At 28.6% G+C, this 20794-nt stretch overlaps 2 protein-coding genes across 4 annotated transcripts; both read left to right on the forward strand.

The window, feature by feature from the left end:
* Positions 1 to 521: 521 nt before the first annotated feature.
* On the forward strand, positions 522 to 5333 carry LOC101511734 (uncharacterized). Of its 3 annotated transcripts, none has more exons than XM_004512341.4 (4): positions 522 to 623; positions 3635 to 3799; positions 3914 to 4204; positions 4521 to 5333. In XM_004512341.4, exons 2-4 carry the CDS (start codon positions 3659 to 3661, stop codon positions 5163 to 5165), a joined length of 1077 nt encoding a protein of 358 aa, XP_004512398.1. In that variant the 5' UTR covers positions 522 to 623; positions 3635 to 3658; the 3' UTR covers positions 5166 to 5333. The 3 variants fall into 3 exon arrangements, with proteins under 3 accessions (XP_004512398.1, XP_004512400.1, XP_073220244.1); XM_004512343.4 differs by lacking the exon at positions 522 to 623 and adding an exon at positions 2092 to 2240; XM_073364143.1 differs by lacking the exon at positions 522 to 623 and having other exon boundaries at positions 2469 to 3799.
* A 5970-nt stretch (positions 5334 to 11303) lies between these two features.
* LOC101512796 (large ribosomal subunit protein eL33w) lies at positions 11304 to 13423 on the forward strand. Its single transcript, XM_004512345.4, has 5 exons — positions 11304 to 11454; positions 11665 to 11700; positions 11902 to 12130; positions 12216 to 12258; positions 13198 to 13423. Exons 1-4 carry the CDS (start codon positions 11423 to 11425, stop codon positions 12255 to 12257), a joined length of 339 nt encoding a protein of 112 aa, XP_004512402.1. The 5' UTR covers positions 11304 to 11422; the 3' UTR covers position 12258; positions 13198 to 13423.
* The last annotated feature ends 7371 nt before the right edge of the window (positions 13424 to 20794 follow it).

The raw sequence follows: 20794 nt of genomic DNA on the forward strand, positions 1-20794 counted from the left end.
TGAGTCTCACTCTCACTATTGTCATGTGTTGGGGGAGCTCGTGTCTTGGCCATATGCAATTGGGAGTTGCTGAAGTGCCCTTAACTTCTCGTTGTTTTGTTGGAAGTTGGGTTCCAATAGTTAGAAATTACTGTAATTAATGGTTTTTGGAATGAATAGTGTTATCCGATGTTTCAACTCTGTAGTATTTTTTATACATGTAATAAATATGGGGATAAACGAACAATCACTTATGCAATTTGATATTTATGCTCGTTAGAGAGTAGGAGGGAAGAAGAGAGGATAGTATTACATCTTGAATAGAGAGTTTAATTTGTGGATGAGCCATTTCATTCGTTAATTGACCATGTTAGAGACACTTGTTTGTATTGTCTAGTTTTGTATTTTTTTTTTATATAATTTTATTAATAAAAAAATTCGTCTCTTTGAGTTGATTTCTGGATTCTTCCATGATCACGGTGGTTAACAATTTTTTTTATTAATAAAAAAAAAAAAGCACGTTGCCTCTGACATAAAAAGAAAATAAATAGAGGCACGTGCAATTGACTCATCTCTTTTAAGCTGTGTTTGCGGCACACGTGCATGTGGCAACCACACGTCTTCGCAGTTCTTCTCTTGTCCCGGTACTCTCTCTCTCTCTCTCTCTCTCTCTCTCTCTCTCTCTCATGTAGCAACTGTGGAGCCTCTGGCCATAGCTCTGCGCAATGCCTAAATCTTAGAAATCAATCTGGACAGTCTACTGGTGCGGCCTATGGCAACAGGGTATCTGCTGGATCAGGTGCCGCTTCTGGTGATTGCTATAAATGCCATCAACCTGGACATTGGGCAAGGGACTGTCCGGGTATGGGTGCAGCAGCACATTCAGATCAGCCGATGCAGCGCCCATCCGCTGGATCAGGTGCGGCTTCCGGAGAATGCTATAAATGCCATCAAACTGGACATTGGGCAAGAGACTGTCCTGGCATCAGTGCAGCACCTCCTTCTTATGGAGGCAATAATGTAATGCAAGGAAGATATGGTAATGGTATAGCTCAAAATCAACAGTATGGAGGATACTGAAATTTGGCAAAATGCCACTTTTTGGATTGAGTTTGTCGTGTTTCATTTTGGTATGTTTTAAAAATTGTCTTTACGGTCAACTATGTAAATATAGACGGCATAATTATGTGGTAGTTGTATTGATGTGGCATTTCTCAATGCCAACGTGGTGCAAAACTACAACTTTATCTTTTAATGTGAACTCTTCTGTGTCTTTTCCCAATAGCGGATGCAGTTGATCAAAATAGAGATGCATAGTTTAACTGCTTGCACGTTCATCAGTTCAGACGATTTGTTAATACGTGTCTTCAGAGTGTCTGTTAGTAAGATTATGAAAAATGTTAACTAGTTACTAACAAGTGCCAGCGAGATATTGATTAAGGAAACAAGAGGTACATTTCTATAGAAAAATGATGTATTTATTAGGATAATTAACAAGTATTTGACCTGTATTTTTAAAACATTTTTCTTCTCCGAGTTTTAAACAAATGTTCTTTAAACATTAGTAACAAGAATTTAAAATACGAATACCAAAGATACACTTGACTACACATTCTTATAGTGACTGACTTGTCAACTTGAGTCTCACTCTCACTATTGTCATGTGTTGGGGGAGCTCGTGTCTTGGCCATATGCAATTGGGAGTTGCTGAAGTGCCCTTAACTTCTCGTTGTTTTGTTGGAAGTTGGGTTCCAATAGTTAGAAATTACTGTAATTAATGGTTTTTGGAATGAATAGTGTTATCCGATGTTTCAACTCTGTAGTATTTTTTATACATGTAATAAATATGGGGATAAACGAACAATCACTTATGCAATTTGATATTTATGCTCGTTAGAGAGTAGGAGGGAAGAAGAGAGGATAGTATTACATCTTGAATAGAGAGTTTAATTTGTGGATGAGCCATTTCATTCGTTAATTGACCATGTTAGAGACACTTGTTTGTATTGTCTAGTTTTGTATTTTTTTTTTATATAATTTTATTAATAAAAAAATTCGTCTCTTTGAGTTGATTTCTGGATTCTTCCATGATCACGGTGGTTAACAATTTTTTTTATTAATAAAAAAAAAAAAGCACGTTGCCTCTGACATAAAAAGAAAATAAATAGAGGCACGTGCAATTGACTCATCTCTTTTAAGCTGTGTTTGCGGCACACGTGCATGTGGCAACCACACGTCTTCGCAGTTTTTCTCTTGTCCCGGTACTCTCTCTCTCTCTCTCTCTCTCTCTCTCTCTCTCTCTCTCTCTCTCTCTCTCATTCGATTTTCAATAGCGTGATTTTATTCGTATTCGTTTTCTATTCGAGGAAGCAACTCGATTCATTTTTAATTAGGTTTTGTTTTGATACATTCATGCCTCAGAATTTCTCAATTTTCCTATACTTTCAATTATCGAGTATTGATTGGTACCCGCTCTGAATTGCCATTAATATTTTTAAATTATTTATTAAACCATAATTATCAATTACAGTTCCTGCGTATCTGTGTCTTTGTGTATCTCTAGAAGCTTCCAATTTTTTTACTTAAGCTATATGAAATGAAATTTTCTGATGTGAATAATGAACAATTTCGAAGTAACATTTTATTGTTTTTAAGTTTCTCTGATAAGTCTGAATTGCTTTTTCTTCTTCTTCTTCTTCTTCTTCTTTAAGCTTAATGCTTGTTTGTGGACAAAAAGTGCTTCTTTTTTATTTTCAAAGCAGGTGACTGATTTTGATCATTGTAAATGCATTGTGCATGTTTGGTTCCACTTTTGGAGATGTTAAATTGATTGTGGCATGATTTGGTGCTACGTAGTTGAATTGATTTTTCCTCTAGAATTTATTCTAACTTGAAACTTAGATTTTTAGCTTTCGAGTAAAAATATGATTTTTACATTGAAATTTATTGTTCAACTCACTTTTATCTGAATATATTCAAGAATAAATCATTTTACCTTTAACTCGCTTTTAATTAAAAATCAATTTTACAAAAATCAATTTTAGTCAGAGTAGAACCAAACACATTAAGTTTTTGTTTAATTTAGAGCACAGTGATTGAGAGAATGAACAAATAATGTTTTATAATTTGTAGTTAACTCATTCTCTTCATGTGTCTCTGTGTTTAGCTCTAGAAGGTTCCTATCCTTGATATTGTATTTGTTTAGTAGTGGAACCATTTGAATTTTTCTAATGTGAACAAGTAACAATTTTGAAATAATGGTCTATTGTTTTAATTTGGATATGAAGTTCCTCTGATGTGTCCAAATTGTTCTTTTTCTTTAAGGTTAAAGCTTCATTTTGGACAAAAAATTGCTTCATTTTAATTTTCAAATTAAGCATGTGATGATTGTGGTAATTGTAATTTTTTGTTTTATTTAGAAGACAGCCAGTCAACTCATTATCTTGCCCTTGAAGTTTTTACTACCTTTGTAATAGCTTTTTTGATGCTTATTAGGTTGTTTTTTTATCTTCATTCACGTTTAGGTGCTTTATTTATCCTCGTCTTATATTCATCGTGTATTGATTATTGTGTACTTGGTTCCTTGCAAAAGAGCGTAGTTGCTATACAATATGATCGGTTTCATGTGTTTTGTATTTTCCCACCTTATTTCTAGAAATTGTTTCAACAAAAGGTGGAAATGGATTTCTTTTTAAGGGGAATGAATGGGGATGGATCCGATTGCCCCTTTGATGTGAGAGACATCCAAAGGTGCCCATTTTTGAGAAATATTGATGAACCTACAAAATTCTCTTTCTCTTCGTCAAAAGTCTCCATTCCTGTAAGTTAATTCATCTTTGTGTCCTTTCTACCTATCGTCTATCTTGGTAGTTCAAAATTTGGGTCAATATTCAAGCTAATTGTCTTCATTGTTGTTGCTTGCTCTGTTGCTCAGGTGCGTGCAGCCAAGGGTCCTATATTTGAAGATGGTCCTGGTTTTGATATGGCTTTTAAGTTGTTTCACGGGAAAGATGGCGTCGTTCCTCTCTCTGAGAGATCTGACTTTCACAATGGCAGAAAGGAAGTTGATTCTATGCCTGTTTTTAACCCTTTGGCTGGAAGAGCTGCTACCATTAGTCTATCATCCTTTGGACTAGGTGGCCCGTTTAATTTTGGGGATTTTTCTGAGAAATGGAAGAAACAGAAGAATTCTGAATCGTCAAACAAAAAGGAGCATTCATCTCAGGTGAAAATCAGTTTCTTGATGTTGGCTTTTGCATTTTTTTTTACATTAACACATACTTAATTAACACCTCTGCATGAAATTAATTCCTGGTAGGAAACATGTAATGTTGTTATGGGCCCAAGAGCATCTATATTCTAGTAGTCTTCATTTTGATTTACACCCAAAGATTAGCAATAATTGTACCGTCAATATTGTGGATCACAGGGCAGATTTAAATTTGTTCAATGTTTTTCTTTTCTGCTGCCTATTAATTATTTTGATCCTTTGAAACATGGCTTATATTGATTTTTTTTTCTCTACCGAGCTTCAATTCTAGAAAGGAGATATGTCAAAGCACGAAGCACTTGGAAATGAATGGTTGACAAAGGGAAATTGCCCAATTGCCAAGTCTTATAGAGCTGTAAGCAGTGTTCTCCCCCTTGTTGCGACAGCTTTGAAGCCACCAACTGCCATGAACTTCAAATGCCCACCGGCAGTTGTTGCTGCAAGGGCCGCCCTTGCCCGTACATCCTTTGTTAAAAACTTGCGCCCTCAGCCTCTTCCTGCAAAAGTGCTTGTTATTGCAGCAATGGGAATGGCTCTCAATGTGCCCTTGGGTATGTGGAAGGAGCATACCAAGAAATTCTCATTGTCTTGGTTCGCAGCTGTGCATGCCGCTGTTCCCTTTATAGCCATGCTTCGGAAGTCAGTACTGATGCCTAAATCAGCAATGGCATTGACCATTGCAGCTTCTATCCTCGGGCAGGTTATAGGCTCAAGAGCGGAGCGCATCCGGATGAAAGCAATAGCTGAGATGGGAAAAGTGACAGTGACAACAGAAACCACAAGCAGCATGACAATGTGTAACCCCAAGCAACTTCATGACATTAGGACTGGTCGCTGTGGTGCAGAAGGAATGGTTCTCAGCTCAATCCCCGTTAAGGATGCTGGTACGAGTTCAACTGCCAACACATGTTATTGACCTGTCCAAAATAATAAATTCATATTTGATTTTGAATAATATTAACGATCCGAAAATGGATTAATGTAAATAAAAAGTTTTATGATTGCATACAAAGAAATCAAGACATGCAGGTACTTTGCAAGCAGAATACACTACATGCACAATTGATCTTGAATTCTTATAAAATTTACATTGTCTTAAATTATGCTTCGATTGATTATACACTTAAATGTTTCATAAATTATCTGTTTTAGGTTTATCATTTTCTCCCATTGCACGATTAAAAATTAAAATATTCCATAACTTGTGAAAAGGGCTACTAAAAGATAAGTAAAAGAAGACATAAATAAGGCGTGCATGGTATTATATTAGCATGAGATGATTGTTTTGTTTGAATTTGGATTTGAGAAGAGTAAAATAGAAATTACAGGGAGAGAAGAAAGTGAAAAAAAGGAACATGAAAATTTGCTTGGTTATGAAGTATCAATGGAAAAGTTATGAATTATTTTTTATATTAAGATTAACTATTCTTAATCCAATGGTTCTGGAGTCAGTTCATCGGTATAGGCGCTGCGCAGAACCTATTATGGAGGGGTGCATAACCCCTCAAGATCATTCTCGTGCTTCTATAGGTACAGGATACTCAACATCATCCTGAATCCTGATACTTAAATTTTAAAACAACAGTGGTAGAAAAAACAGCTCTCTGCAGCTGGACAAGTTAACATACTTGTTTTTTATGTCATGCTTTGAACAAACAAGTGGCCATATAAATGATATTTCACTTTCATTGTTTTGGAAGTGTATATTCTAAAGGCATAAATTGCCTAAAAGTGCACTTTGAGACAGCACAAAATCAATTCTGAATTTGTACATCCTAATTCATATTGGGGATGGACAAGTTTTTGTCTACAAAAATGATGAAATGGGCCAAATGTTCGTAGTGTATGCATTGAAGAGGCCCAAGATTTAAACTTGTAAGGCAGTTGCTATAAAAAAAACCAAAATCTCTTCAGGTTCTGGGAGTGCAAATCACTACCGCAAGCTGATTCTAATAGTGCGACAAAATAAGTTTGAATTCCTATCGCTTTCAGCTCAAATTCCAAATGCAACAAATAATCACACAAATTTTCATGATGATTTCTTCTTACTCTCTTTATCTTCTCATAAGTCTCCAATTAACACCTTCTAATTAGTCCATTCGAATATATATTTTAACAAAAAAAGAACATTCAAGTTGACTAATTTAGAACATGAAGTGAGAGAAAAAATCACATTTTTTCATGACTAGTAGCGGCTACGTATATAAATATTCCCTTTCATCTTTAGCAATTCATAATCATGTCTCATGTAAAACGGGTATGTTATTGTCCACTTGATTGTTTTTATCATTAAAAACTTTATACAACTATTTAGAAAATTCAGTCTTTTATTAATAAGGAAAAATAAAAGTGTAAAAAAATAGTTTAAAAGAAAAAGTAAATTTGGATGAAAAACGTTTCTAAACTTGGTAGTATCTTTTTATATAGAACCCATTTTTTTAAATCAATTATTTAATTGAATAAATAATGATAAAATTATTAAACAAATAAATAGTAAAATTAAAACAAAATAAATCATAAAATTTATATCTTTGAACAATTAAAACCTACTAATGAATTATGTTCAATGGTGAATGCTACTGTAATCTTAGATCTTTATGCTTGAGAAAATAATTTGATTAAAGTTAGTTTGTTAAAATTAAAAGAAAAATAAATGCAACTCTCAAAATCTAATTTATTGAAGTAATATTAATCAAGTTATTATTAGACATAAAGATGGATAATTGTTAATATATACTTCTGCGAATTATTATTGATTATCGTTAGAATTTCAAATAAGTTTCAAACACAATATATGGTGGACCAAATAATGAAGAAGTTGCACTTTAGCTTAATCACATCTCAAATAAAAGATGGATGCAAACATATGATATGATGAAAGGTGTTGTTGGAAAGCCATGACAACTAATCTTATTTAGTCTGAAATCTTCGAATTCGATTTATTTGTAATCAAACATTCTTGTATTCACAATATTGTTAATCATTTTATCAAAATTAGACAATTCAAATTAAATTTTGATGTTTTAAAATATAAAAATAAAAATATATTTTTAAATTATTTGATTTTAAATCGAAAGGTCATTAATTTTTTAAGTATGTAAATGTAAAATCTCTTAAATGCATCCAATTCAAATTCAAAATCTTTATATCAATTCGTTGATCCAAGCAACCTATTATCCATGTTTACACAAATTATTGCCAAGACCATGGATGGCACATGAATACATAAAGGCCATTTATTTATAAAAACAAAAAAAGGAAAACAAATAATGAAAAAAGCAAGCAAAATGGCAGTCCCTATCGTGTCAATGAGAGTACGTAGGAAATGGAATAAATTGTAGTGTGCAAACGTAGGTAGACGCGGCTTTCACGTTGTTTGTAGTAGACATATGAAATTAATAAAGCATCATCATGAGGACCATGTCCCCAATCAATAAATCCCACTTTTTCACAACTATATTATTACTAATATATTTATGACTAAATTACATTTGTGGTCTCTTAACTTAATTTCACGTAACATTTTAATTTTTTATCTTTTTTTTTTCTCGATTTAGTCATTTATTCTTAACAATATCAAATAAAATATGAAAATATGAGTTTATTTGAAGATTTGTGTTACGAATTTGATTAAGTATTATATTGAAGAATATAATTAATTTTATGAGTTTTGATTAATATTTATTTTTTGAATTTTTGTATAAAAAATGATAACATTGTCAAAATTTTAAAACATAAAATATCAAATTGTCACTTAAAATTAAAATAAAGACCAAGTTAAAAAAAAAAAGATAAAGGACTAAAATATTAACTGAAATTAAGTTAAGAGACTACAGATGTAATTTAAGCCTATATTTTTTATTTTATAATATGGTAGTAGATGGATATGATTATTGTAAGTTGTAACATTGAGACAGTACGTCGAGGAAGTGCTTTTTGTGGTCCAGCCAAACATGACTTTAACACGCGGTTTCCAACATGGATCATAATTATGCCATCATGAGTGGAAGAGACGTCGTTAGTCATAGGTCATTAACATTGTTCTCTTCGCCGTAAAAATCTTAAAATATAAAGATTATATAAAGATTTTTGTATCATTTTTTGTAAAATTAGTCCAACATATGATAAATATATATTTAGATAATTTCAAATAAAATTAAGTTGAACAATAATTTTAATTATTAAAATTATATTTAAATTTAAAAATTAAAAAATATAAATTTTAACTTTAAATAAAATTAATTTTAGAGGTAAAATAAAATTTATTCAATGATAATTTTAAACATGTTACAATCAATTTGTTACCTCCAAAATTAATTATGACTCCATCAAAAATAGAACCAAAGCACTAATAAAATTATTAAAAATTTGTTAATTTGGATGAAATTACTTATGTTTTCTTATAATATATTGATTATTTATTATTCTACTTCACATATTTTTCTCTTTATGTAATAGATAATAAAAATTTGTACCATAAAAGATAATCATAAATAATTTTAACAAAATAATAATTAATACTACTTTAAATTTTAAAAATAAAAAACAAATAAAATATACACGATCGCTACTCGTGAAAAAAATTGAATCCTTCATGACAATATTTTTTATTTAACAAATCCTTATAAATAAGTATCCAACTTTTTTTCATGGGTATCAATAAAATTATCCTAAAAAGAATTGGTAATAAATAACTAACTGGTTATTTGTTTGGTTATATGTTTGCATGCACATGCACAAGCACAAATAGTCCTACGGTGCTTTTTTCTTTTCCGAATAAAAACAAACGAAAAAGGCAAGTGAGGAATTTGAATGCGACGTCAATCTCTAAACAGAAAAAAATGTTCCATCTATACACGTTCCTGGAATCCTGCACATGTTACATATCTGTCTCTTCCATAATTACTTAAAATCATTTGAGCCTATTTTTATTTTTAAAATGTGTTTACAACATTTCATTTATTTATAATAATATGTCAACAATAAATTAGATTAACATCGATAAAAAAAAATTAGAAACTAATTACTATTGATGTTCACATTCCACATAATTCAATGCAAATCGCAACAATTGAATTGAAAAATCAAAAAAACTGTACTTTTAAAAATAGACGGATTAGTTTTCAATTTATATAATGAAAATAGATCCAATCCAAATCGAACATACATCTATGTGTCTATAATATGTTGAGTACAATTTTTTTTTCCAATTGTTTTTAAGTGTTTACAAGCAGACTCAATTCATATTCATAGTCTATGTAGGCTTAGCCACTTTACAAGACTTCAACGTTTTCAGAGTTCAAAATATTAATTATATGTTATCAATTTTTATAAATTATTTGATGATTTGTAATGGTCGAATAATAATATAATGTAATGTTTTCATACATTAAAATTATTCTAAATAAATTTAACCAAAATAATATTAAAATAATAAATAAAAATAATATGTATACTTATTTATAATAAATTAAGTATACAAACTCCAATATGAATACAAATTTAAATAATCACGTTGGGTCACGTTTTTATAACGTCCATTTGACGTCATGGAGAAAAACTAAAGTTTTTGAAAATTGCATAGATAAAATTCAAACAAATATTTTTTCGGATACTAAAACTGAAAATTGCTATGTTTACCAAGATAAAAAATATATTTAAACTATATTCTATTTATTTTTTTATTTATTAGACTATCCTAATTAGTCATAAGACACCATCAAAAGCACTTAGACTCCTAAATCCCATATCTCCATCAAGATATGTGGATTGACAATTTTGAGGAGATGCCATCAAAAGCACTTAGACTCTTACATCCCCCAAGCCTACTGCTAACACTGAGTATGGAGACATCATTAGGAGTTATCAAGAATTATTCAAAATAATAACAACTTTATGGTTAGTTGTATTCAAAGACAAACTCATTGAGTGACTCAAACTTTGACATAGTCATCTTGCTTGTATATTAATCACCACATTTTTAATCATATTCTCATTTGAATCTTTGAACCTATTTTGAATGAAATACAATTAACTTTTTTTTTGGAAGAAAAACTTAACACCCCTTTCACTAATATTTTTTTCTTCATGAAAAACACACAGCATAAGTGAATACACGGAAAATATTTGAAAATTGATTTTTGTACCTTTACAATTGAACTTATACTCTTTATTTAAAAATTTAATCCATTGACTTATTAAAATATCTTAAAGTATACAATAAAAATAAAAATTCGGATATTCTGAAAGTTTTGAAATAAGTAATTTTTTAGCTTTGAAATTCTCTTACAAAAAATTTCAGGAATGAAATTCCGGGCAGTTATTTTTCAATATTGGAAATTTCAATTTTTCGGTTGAAACTCCTAGATATTTTTAAAATGAAATTTTTAATATTGAAAATTTGAATTTTCGGTTGAAACTTTTGAAAATTTTATTCAAATTTCTAATACAAGTTTTTTTTTTTTAAATCGAAATTTAGGGTAGAATAAAATTAACAATCGGAATTTTTGGTAGAAGAAAAATAACTATAAAAAATAAGGTGTAAAAGTTCTGGTAGTATAAAGAGTCTACTCGAAATTTCAAGGCGTAAAATTTCTTATAGTTATTTTCATTCTACCATAAATTTGTGCATTTAAATTTTTGATGGTTTATTTTATTTTACAGAAAATTTCAAATTTCAAAAAAAAAATGTACTGGAAATTTTAGGAACAAATGAAATTTCCAGAATTTTATCCGAAAATTTAAATATTTTAGTAGTTATATTTCAATACCGCAATTTTTAAAAATAAAATTTTTTATTGAGAATATTTACTGAATTTTCAAATTTTCATACGAGACTAACTTTCAAAAAAATAAAATTTTTAATATTAAAAGATAACTATCGAAAATTTCATTATTCTTTTAAAAAGTATTTTAATAAGTAAAAGAATAAATTTTTTAAACAAGGGAGTATAAGTTCAACTGTGGCTACAAAATCTTAACACTCAAAATATTTTTACATTTAAAATTACAAATAACAGTAAAATATATAGAAGCCCAAATAATTGGGCCTAACAGAAAACCCTAATTGGCCCACTCCGTCGGTTATACGTATATAATAACCCTGCGTCTAACTTCAGTAGGTTTCCGGCGAGCCGAACGAAGTTGATCGAAACCGAAGCAGCCATACCAAAAATGGTTAAAGGACGACAAGGTGAACGTGTTAGGTTTGTTAACTCACTCTTCCTTATTGCATATATATACACATTTCACTTTCTATTTTTTAAGTTTTTCGTTTTCGATCTATGGTGTTTAATATGCATTTCTAGACCTAGTTAGTTTTTATGATTATTGCATATTTAAATTAATAATAAAGTTGATTTGCAATTTTTCTGGATGTTTGCTAATGTTGTAATTTCTATCCTTCGTGTAATCAGGCTTTACGTCAGGGGTACAGTTCTTGGATACAAGAGGTAGTTTTTTTTCTTTCTCAATTTTTATTTAAATGCTGTTAATTTTGAATCTATTGTGAAGTAAAACGAACATGTAATTTAGGTTTTTGATCATATATAATTATTAGTAAATATTATTATCTACATTTTCTTCTGTGTTGTATAACTGATTTTGATAATGTTTTGGTTAGCTGGACTTAGTAATTGGTAATGTTATTTTAGGTCCAAGTCAAATCAATACCCAAACACCTCTCTTGTCCAGATTGAGGGAGTAAACACTAAAGAAGAGGTTTCTTGGTATGCTGGGAAGCGCATGGCATACATTTACAAGGCTAAAGTAAAGAAGGATGGTAGCCATTATCGTTGCATTTGGGGTAAGGTTACAAGGCCTCATGGTAACAGCGGTATAGTCCGTGCAAAGTTCAAGTCAAATTTGCCACCAAAATCAATGGTAATTTAGAGTACATTAAAATGATTCTTTTAAAACCATCTTTTTTTTATGGTTTTTGAATTTCTTATTGTTGATCTGCTTGCAGGGAGCTAGGGTTAGAGTATTCATGTATCCAAGCAATATATAAGGTAATTTTACCGTTTGTTGAAACTTGTTGAGTTTTTAATTACGTTGTTGGATTAATACGCTTCTTTGCAATCTGATATCTTAGTTCTAGAATTGTATTTATATATATGATTTTTTCGGCCATTTGTGATTGAACTAGTGTCAAACCAAATAAATATTGTGTTTTTGTTATATGATACTGTGCAAATTAAGTCTCTACCTATTCAGATGATGTTTTTTTGGATATTGTTATTTTGATCATATTATTTTTATTTGTTTCTCACTGTATCAATACTGACTGTTTGAATTGCTGACTTCCCTTTTTTTTTGAAGCAGCAATCCTTACCTAAGCTTCATTGTGTTGTCTATGTATTCTATGCATTCTATTTTCTGATTCAAATACTTTTAGATCTATTGATTTCTTTATGGAGAATGAAAACCGCATTTAGTTCTTCTTTGAAACCAAGTTTAATGGTTTCTAGGATTTTATCTATGCGGATATAAAGTGAGCCTTTCTGCTTGAGCCTTCTCCTTTATGCTTGGAGATGTGCTCCAATAAAATTGGCTTACAATTTCCTCTAGTTTTTGTTACCCCTCCCCTTAAATTTATAGTCAATGTATTTTTCCATCCTATTTTCTATTTTAAACATTGATAATCTTTTTGATTTTTCTGGAAAAAGAAAATCGCACAAAGTTCTTCTTGTAACATAGTTTACTAAATTGTTTCTAGGATTTTATTTGTGCGTAAAGAAAATGATAATCCTTTCTGCTTGAGACTTCTCTGTAATCTATGGAGATGTGCTCCAATGTAACTGGCTTACAGTTTTGTTCAATTTACAATTTACCTTGTAATTGTGTTCTTATCATCTACATTTTGTTAGCAAACCAATATGTCAACCTCTTATTGTAATGTAATTGCCCTTTAAATTGTATGCTTATTTGCATTTTGTTTATCTTTGCAGATTATCCTTACCTGTGTCTAGAAGGCAAATGCATTATTGAAGTTAATTTTTGGTCTTTTTTTTTTTAATCTCTGAACAGAATAGTTCCCTTTTTTAGGATGGTGAATGAACATGTATTATTCATCCTTTCTTTTGGTATGAATCCTGATTTCCTAATAGATTTTCCCGCTAATATTGTTTCGATTGGTTAAGTTTCTAAATGATGTGTTAAGTTTTAGTTTTCTTATATTATTTTGGTAAAACTTATTTTTAATATTGTAAATGAATTAGTTATTTTTATTAGCTTTTGAAGAAAATCATTTTTAAATGATAACGTTCATAATCTATCAAGCCAGCTCCTATGCTCCCTATAAAACCTGCACTGAAAAACAAATGGTTTGAAGTCTTGTTTGTCTAATGACAGAGGCTACTACATGTTGCAACAATTGTACTCCCACGACTTGGGGTGGTTTTAATATTAAAAAATAATTAGAGGGTGGTATACCAGTAGAAACCTACCAGTTGTCTCTTGCCGCAAAAGTTTATGCCTACTAAATACATAGAAGCAACTAAATAGAAGCAACGATTTGAAGTTGTCTATAATTTGAATAGAACCAACTAAATACGGATCGCTCAATATTATTTTTTTGGAATATTGCCTACTATCATTTTGAATGAAATTAGGCAATGAAGACCTTAAAAAAGATGAAGTATCATGTCAAATATGCCGAATAGAATTTGCAACAGTAATATTCACATTATTATTAATATCATGTCACAACAATGATTAACAAAATTAATGATAAGTTTCTTATAACCTTCCCTCTTAAACATAGGCCAATCTTTTCATTAGAGAATAACATCTTCCGAGTTTTGACTAGAGCAAATTCATTTAACGTTTTCAATGGTTTAAGACCTAACCACCATCCATCTATATATAGAATTAATGATCTTCCATTAACGTTAACACAATGATCTTCCATTAACAATAACCACTTTTCAACAACCTCTATATAACAAACTTATCATTAGTTTTGTTAGAAATTCATTTAACGTTTTTCCTTTCTATATATAGATATTATTCTCTAATGAAACGTTAAATTAATAATTAACAATATTTGATAATTTATCGATATATAGAGGTTGTTGTATTTATTTTATTTTATTAGTATAAATTCTAAGATATTTATAACTAAGAAAGATATATAAATAGAGAGAAAAGAGCCTTTGGAAAATATGTTATAATAGTCAAATCATGAAGTCAATATAAAAGACCTTAGTTGGATTTGGGTAGAAAAAGCTAATACACATAATTAGGTATTACTATCCACGCATTTATATTTTATTGACTTATATAGTAAGAACAAGAAGAAAAAGACAAAAGTGAAAGAAAAGAAAAATAAGTAATAGTATGTTACAATTTCTATAATAGCATTGGAAAAAATGTCATACAATTAATATTTTTAATTTGTTATTTTCCCATATATATTATCAAAAAAAATAACATATTTAATTAATTTATTAAAGATCAGAAATTTGATATTAAATTTTAACTCAACTAACAAATATCACTATATACATATATAATCAACTTTAAATATGTTCTTATTTATATGTCGATTAAAATTCAGTATATATATTCACTTATTTAGTGAATGAAATATTTTAGCTGTGATAGATTTTTAAATGTTAAATCAATCACTAAAGTTGATTAAAAGAGTTTGTGATCGATTTATATATTAGTAAACCACTAATCAGGATTATTATCGACCGATTTGAAAATTTGTATAGAGCAGTTTTTTTGTAGTTAGCATGTATATTGAGTTAATAATATTTCATGGATTCATGTTTAACAACTCAAAATTTATTTCTCTAGATATTGAATTAACTCTTTTCTTTTCATTTGTTTCTTTAATGTATATTTACGAGAACAAGAAAAGGACATGTAGCAAATAAGATGTCGATAGTCTATTGAAAATTAATATAAAATAAGATGTCGGCAAGTGAAGCAAGGAATAAAGAAATCACGGGTCTAACTAGTCTAAATTATCTTCCTTTGGAAATCTTGCTTCTATTAAAAACCTAATATGGTTATTTCTTCTTCATTCATCAGAAGAGTTGTTTAAAGCTTTTTTTTTTTTTGAATGAATAATATTCTTAGAGTCATTTTAAATAAATAATTTTTACATAAATTTTATTTTATTTAAGATTTTATCTAAGTGAAAAATTGAGTTGTTTGTTATCTTGGTGTGAAGTTTGTTTTATGTCTTTGTGTGGTATTCTTATAGTCAAATACAACTTCCACAATTATTAGTATGATCTCTACACATTAAAATATTATCCGACTTATAGTTAATTTAAGCAAATCATAGTATGTATTAGATTTAAGTTTGAAGTTGAAAAATGTTACGTAATAAAATAGATATAAAGACTATTGAGATAATGAGTTCGTACACTCAAATTATTAGTATCCTTTCATCTTCTTTAATTTGAACAACTCTTTCATTTTTCTCCTAAATATTTCATCTATAATAAAATACAAACAAAAATGATAACTAAAAAGTTTATATATCTAATTAAGAATTTAACTTAAATACATCAATTTTTCAACTGTAATTTTTTTTATATATTTCATTCAGGAGGTAGTAATTCCACCATCTTCAAGTTCTTCATTAGAGTCCAAGGTCTCCTTGTCGGCTGCCTTAACTATTTGCATAGGACCATATCAATCATCTACTGTTTTAATAGAGAAAATGTCAATAAATGCAACTTTAATTGTGAATTTGTTCTTTTTATATATTGGTAGTTACATTTTTTAAGAGTTAATTTAGAATACTCATTTTTGTGGAGATTGTTTATTATTATTTGATTTTCAATTTTTAGTGATTGTTATTGTCGAATGACGTTCATATTTGTATACCTATTATTTATTTATTGAAAGACTGTATCAGATATTTCGTGGTTTTCATTCTCTCACTTTGAGAGAAGTTTTTCACGTTAAAAATTATTATATCTGATATTTAATTTTCTACTATTTTTATTTTTGTACGAAATTGTATTTTTTATTTGACATTATTGAGATGATTATCTTTAGTTTTTTTCGATAGAAACAACTTTCTTAGTGGACTTGTTCTGAAACTCGAATGATAAAAAGCAGCCTATTTAATTTGTGTTTAATTAGCTAGACTAATATAGTACTTGAGATTATGGTCTAGATTGATAAATGTATATATTATTTTTTTGAATACTCAGTCTCAAATAAAATATAAACAATTAAAATATAGATTTATTTGCCAGTAGTGTATAGTTGTATTTTTCACGCGGTATCACTAGGTTTTCTACATTTTCTAGTGAAAGAGATTCTCTAATGAAAAAGTTTGGTATTTGACCTAAAACTTTGAACAAGGAGATAGGAGTAGTGGTTAGGTAAATGTCCTACAATATTTTTAAATGGACTCAATATTCTGTTGTTGGTAACAATCCTATTATTTTTAAAATTGAAGTCAAATTTTAAAATGAAAACTAAAATAAAAATATTAAAATTGTTTTTTTTACTGGATTAGGTAGACTTTTATATCCCATTCCCATCCAAATCAATTTACATGCAAAGTACAATTTTATCTATAAACAACTAGCCGCATGTGTCGTCTATACTTATTTGTAAATAAATACTTTATGAAGTTAATCGTACTAATTTATTTTTGTTATATTTATTTATTCAAAATACAAATTATTATTTATATATTTACGATTACGCCAATTTTGAATTAGTTGATATTCGCATTATTGTCTGATGGTCTCTTTTGTTATATATTTTGTTTTATATTGAAAAAATAAATTTCAATAAAATGTGTAACACTAGCAGAGTAAAATATGACAAAACGTCATAAAATGTCTTAAATAAAAATAACTAAAATCAAATAAATTATTTTCTACAATCAAGTACTTGATTTTTTCTTTTTTTGGTTTTAGTACTTTGAAAGTCAACGAGCTATTTAGAAATTTTTATATAGATTTAATTAGAAAATTATAATTAGTTCATAGAACTTGTTTCTTTTTTCATTAATTTGTAAATAGCTCAGTGAACAAACACTTTATTATATATATTGAAGTTCCATAGCTTTAAAATAAGTTTTAATTGAGTTTCTGAATTTATAAATCGGATTATTTGAAAGTTTAGAAATTTAATTACCAATTATTTAAAATGTTTTCGATTGAAATTATTAGTTTGGAGCTAATTACAATTATTGACACCTGTAAAAACTCGATTATAATTCATAAATCTATTTAAAAAATTTCAAATAGTTCGTGACTTTAAGAATTAAACTTATTTGTCTAAAAAAGTTGAATATATTTGAGAATATCTCACTTGAAAGAAACATGGAAATACAATTATATTTATGAAATATTGCATATATTTTAAGTATTGACTGATTAACTTAACATCATGGCAAAAAAAATTTAATGGCAAAAAAAATTTAATGGCAAAAAAATTTAATGGTAAAAACACAAATATTAGATCGGACAAGTTACATATTTGATTTTTGCTAATATCATTAAAGGAAGACAAATGTAAATTTATTTGTAAAGATTCAGTGTATCCTAAAGTCTTCTCTATTTTAGACTTAGATTGATGCATCAACTCATCACCATATATTTTCTTTATAAAAAATATCATGGCATAATCTATTATCATTACCAAGAGACATATATACAGGTGCTTATTAGTTTCTTAGTGGGATAAATAGAGGTGTTTATCACGTAGGTTAGGTTGGATAAGGTTAAGTCATGAGCGGAATTTGATATTATAACATTGGGTTAAGAGTTTGCACTTTGATTAGGAAGATTTTTGATACACGTCGGTCAAACCTTAGTCAATAGCTCAGACAACCATTGATTCTGATATCACTTGTTGAGTCGTGAGACAAGTCTAAGGAATAATCACATTAGACTAAGAGTAATCAAACAAATGAGTTTGACATCACATCTTTATCCAAAAACTTAACAATGAGTACATGAGTCATTTTACTATATATTGTTCAACATTCACTTTTCCAACTAATATAAGACTCCTAACTTACGTTTGACACTAATATATACAAAATTGGATTAAAAGTAGTGTTGGTGCATGCAGTCACTCAGATCTTGATTGTCTCACAAATATTATAAAGTCTAAATTTTAACATAAATTTTAATTTTTGGTCATCTTATTTTTATTTAATTTACAAAGTTTTAGTCCCTCCTTTAATTTTTAATTAAAAAAATAATAATGTTACACATCTTAAATCTGTATATGATGACAAGAGATATAACAAATTATTGCTATTTATGCATTGGATATATGTGACATCCGTAAGTGCAAGGTTAATTGAAAATGTAACAATAATAACAAAAGTTTTTCCAAATAAAAACAAAAGAAGTGATGACAATGTCGGTGTTGACAGTTGACAAAGGAGAAGAACATGGCATGAACAAACATGTCATAATAATTCAACAATGTCAATATTAATAAATAAATAAAAATCTAAGATTCATATACATTGTGTATCAACCATTAATTTTGTATTTAATTTATTTTTTGATAGGCAAATGAATATATCAATTAAAAAGGTCACTGAAGAAATTCTAATATACAAGATCAATTTCACTCCTTCAAAGTTAGTACAAACATTGAAAACATTTTCACGAATTCCACAATCTCTATTTCCTTGTATATTTAATTGGATTTTTTTTCTTCTCTATTATAACTATCAGAAATATAAGAATTGGAAGAAAAATTAAAAGCTATAGCTTGAAAGCTCCATTAAAATGAAAAATGATACAATAATCCTTCTATTTATATTTACTTAAGGAACCTTAAATTTCTAACTACTTTAACTCTAATTATAACTATTCCAATTAACTCTATTTCTCACTAATTGTTAAGTAACTATTGTTATTTTTAACGGTAACCAAAACATCAGATTTGGGAAAACATAACTATAAAAGAAACACCATGTTCTAAGGAACATAAACAAAAAGTACAGGATGTAAAGATGGAATACTATAATACTAAATAAATCAACACAAACCTCAAAAATACAGTCTTAAAAAGAAAGAGGTTGTCCTTGAATGTAGCTGGATGGAATTTACTCTCCGAATCAAAGTTTCATTTCTCGCTGGTCCTACAATTTTTAAGTCATACAAACATTAACGAGTTTTATGCCTATAATCATTCATTTTTATTTTTTTTAGCAAATGAAATATTTTAAAATTTATAAGAGATTTTCACGTTTCGTTTCATGTTTATAACTTTAAGATATTAAGTAAATGAGTTTACTATTTTTATATATTCAACGTTTAAGTTATTTATAAAGGATATAAAATTTAACTATTGACATTTAAATTAAATATTTTTGAATTTAGATTTTTTATCCCATAAGGAATTACTAATTTGCAAAAAAAATATTTTCAATTTTCAACATAATACCTAAGTAGTTTTTCTTTCTTTCAATTGTAATCTCTAATTGATACTATATGTACACTCTTAATTCATTATATTCCATTTCACATTAATGATAATAATGAATTAATTGATAATGATGATTTAGTAAAAATATTATTAATATTTTTACTTTCTTTCATTAATATGTTTTACTTAATCTATATAAAATTGCCAAAGACAGACAACCCCTTGCACAAGATCCGAATATTATTAAGACCTCAATTTTGTTTTACCTATAATAATTGTGATACATTGATTAAAAATTTGTTAAAATCAAATAAACACTAAAGTTCGATAAGATTTGGTTTATTATAGAGGAAATGACTCATTGTACCAATTTTATTGGGTTCAACAAGAGGTTTTAGTTAGAGAATAAGTCCATAAAAGAAAAATATCATAAGATCCCATCTACCATTAAAAAGTTTGTTTTGACCAAAAATAATAATAATTAAGAATGTTGTTACTTAGTTTTTATTTTGATATGTTATTTGGTAATATCTTTGAATATTATGAAATGTGATTAAGAATGTGTGATTATTTTCTTTCAAAATGTTATTATTTTGATAATATATTTGAAAGTTATGAATTTGCTTTAAAAAATGACTTTTTTTAAATGGTTAGAAGGTAAGTATTTGCTTGAACTTGTATTTAAATGTTATTTACAATTTAATTATTTTGATGTATTTAAATAAAGTAGTTTGAGTTTTTGGTGTTTCCTTCGATAAACATGTAATATTTTCAAATGGTTTATAATTATTAAAATTGTATTTTGATTATCAAAAGTCCAATTTTTTAGATTCGAATAGATTCTCCAAAAACATTCAACACAAATGTAGTCAAAGACAGATTTTGAGACTTGCGTGAGTAGTGGAGCTTAATAAACTTCCAACTAAGCATGGCAACGGGGCGGGCCGGGGGCGGATTTAGCCTCCTCCACCCCCGCACCCGACTAATCGGGGAAAACCCGCACTCGCACCCATTTCATAGCGGGTGTGAAAATTAAACCCCCATCTCCGCCCACAACGGGTTTCGAGTTTCCCCGCCCACACCCGCACCCATTTATATATATAAAATTATAAATTTAAAAAATCATATCTATTATAATTAATATAATAAAATAATTATTATCAGATA

The sequence above is a fragment of the Cicer arietinum genome, chromosome 8, assembly GCF_000331145.2.
Source record: "Cicer arietinum cultivar CDC Frontier isolate Library 1 chromosome 8, Cicar.CDCFrontier_v2.0, whole genome shotgun sequence".
NCBI classification, from domain to species: Eukaryota; Viridiplantae; Streptophyta; class Magnoliopsida; order Fabales; family Fabaceae; genus Cicer; species Cicer arietinum.